The 2,482-nt window shown below is 45.8% G+C and overlaps 1 protein-coding gene across 1 annotated transcript; it reads left to right on the forward strand.

Annotated features, from left to right (window-relative positions):
* The first annotated feature begins 432 nt into the window (after positions 1–432).
* LOC101553947 (olfactory receptor 6B1) lies at positions 433–1,368 on the forward strand. The gene has a single exon (XM_012932704.2). The coding sequence runs from the start codon at positions 433–435 to the stop codon at positions 1,366–1,368; it is 936 nt and encodes a 311-aa protein (XP_012788158.1).
* Positions 1,369–2,482: the final 1,114 nt, after the last annotated feature.

Raw genomic sequence — 2,482 nt, forward strand, 5'->3', positions numbered from 1 at the left:
ATTCCTCTGTCCCTCTCAGAGAGTCCAACAAGCTACTGAGAGTATCCCACCTGCATGGCAGAGGCTGGCATGCTACCCGTGGCATATTTGGTATGCCAAAAACAGTAACAACAAGTCTCAACAAGTTACTGGTGCTCACTCGAGCAAATCAATGAACAACAGGACAACAGTGCTACAGTGCTACCAATGTATATATATATATATATATATATATATATATATATATAATGTACCTAAAGAACAGTGTGTGTATATCTATCTATGTATATACATAATGTACCAAAAGTACAGTCTAGCCTGTGCTTCATTACTAATAAACTGTTACTGTCATTATTAGCCATAGAAGACAAGACATGGAAGATTCCAACTGGACCGGGTGGTCTGACCTAGTGATTATTTTTCCCCAGGAGAGCTGAGTCCTGTCTCTCCAGGATGGAAGTGGAGAACCAGACCCGGGTCACGCACTTCATTCTAGTGGGATTCCCCGGGAGCCGGGGCCTGCGGGCGGGAGTGTTCCTGATGTTCTTGGTGGCCTACATTCTCACGGTGGCTGAGAATGTCATCATCATTCTGCTGGTGCAGCAGAACCGGCCCCTGCACAAGCCCATGTACTTCTTCCTGGCCAACCTGTCCTTCTTGGAGACCTGGTACATCTCTGTGACTGTGCCCAAGTTGCTCTTCAGCTTTTGGTCCGCGAGCAATAGCATCTCCTTCACTAATTGCATGATACAGTTGTACTTCTTCATCGCGCTCATGTGCACCGAGTGTGTGCTCTTGGCTGCCATGGCCTACGACCGCTACGTGGCCATCTGCCGACCACTGCACTACCCCACCATTATGAGCCATGGGCTCTGTTTCCGCTTAGCTCTGGGATCCTGGGCCATTGGCTTTGGCATCTCCTTGGCTAAGATCTACTTCATCTCCCGCCTCAGCTTCTGTGGCCCCAACGTTATCAATCACTTCTTCTGCGACATCTCTCCGGTCCTCAACCTCTCCTGCACAGACATGTCTCTAGCGGAGCTGGTGGACTTTGTCCTGGCGCTGGTCATCTTCCTCTTCCCCCTCTCCATCACCGTCCTGTCCTATGGATGCATCCTGGCCACTGTTGTGCGCATGCCCACAGGGAAGCAGAAAGCGTTCTCGACGTGTGCCTCCCACCTTGTGGTGGTCACCATCTTCTACTCGGCCACTATTTTCATGTACGCTCGTCCCCGAGCCATCCATGCCTTCAACATGAACAAGGTCATCTCCATCTTCTATGCCATCGTCACCCCTGCTCTCAACCCTTTCATTTATTGCCTCAGAAACCGGGAGTTCAAGGAGGCTCTGAAGAAACTGACCAACTGCGGGGCTGTCCATTCTGATTAATGGATTGAGACTCACTGGAAAGAACTGACGAGCTTTGGTGCAGAACCTTCAACTCTCCATCCTCTGCCGTTAATGCCTCGGCTGGTTGTTTCTCCCGTTGGCGAGACATCACCACGGCTGTGTCTGTGTCTTGCCTTTCAGTTCCCTTTTCTCTTTACTTCACCTGGCCTTCACTGTGTCATCAGGCTCTTGGTGGTGTCCTGCGGTTTGCATGTACCTTTGTGAGGCTGTACCCTAAGGAAACAGTTCCTCTAAGGAAACAGTAGAGAATTCTCGGTGGTTGTGACCTGGAATTAGGTTTTTAAGATTGTGAGCAGGATTCCTCACTGAGTTTTGTAGAGTAAAGCTATGACTGTGAATAAGTTAGCTATTGTGGGATTGAGTAAACCTTAAGGTCTTCTGGGACCGATGTGTTTGATGAGAGCTTCTCAATGATCCCATCCTAGATGTTGAGCCTTGTGTGAATCTTGATGAATCGGACTAAAGACTACTCCATTGGCCCATAGCACACCTTTTGTTATCACCTAGCTCCTTGTTATAAGCATCTTTCTGCTTCAGATGGCTAGACTGTCTTTTGGTGTCTGTTCTTAAAATACACCTTGGGAAATTCTATTTTATCTTCTGATGTGCTTTTTACAAATGCCTTGTATTGAATTTCATATTTCCCTTTTAGATGTCACAAAATGTTTGCAATGGGTTTTGTGACATCTGGTGGATGAGTGCAAGACAGATGACAAATAAATAACAATTATTTGCTGACTGAAGCTTCAACCAGTATACTTTGCTTCTGATGTTGCCTTTCACTTCATTTTTATCTTTACTTCATCTGGCCTTCACACTGTCATCATGAATCTCATATACAAAGAACTAACCCAATTTTAGGGTTGGACATATTTTCATTTTTATGTCACAGGGAGAGGACATGCTTGTTTGACTGGCATCCTACCCATGTATAATGGCCCTTTTTGACCCAACGTTCCTACATACCCACAGAAAGGTGTAAAAATAGAACTACTTTGGGTTCATAGTTTTTCCAACGGCAAAGGGAACTATTCTTTTTCTAAAGATACAGTCAATATAATACCATGTCAATGCCAGTAAGAATTTAAATCTT

The sequence above is a fragment of the Sorex araneus genome, chromosome 1, assembly GCF_027595985.1.
Source record: "Sorex araneus isolate mSorAra2 chromosome 1, mSorAra2.pri, whole genome shotgun sequence".
NCBI lineage: Eukaryota > Metazoa > Chordata > Mammalia > Eulipotyphla > Soricidae > Sorex > Sorex araneus.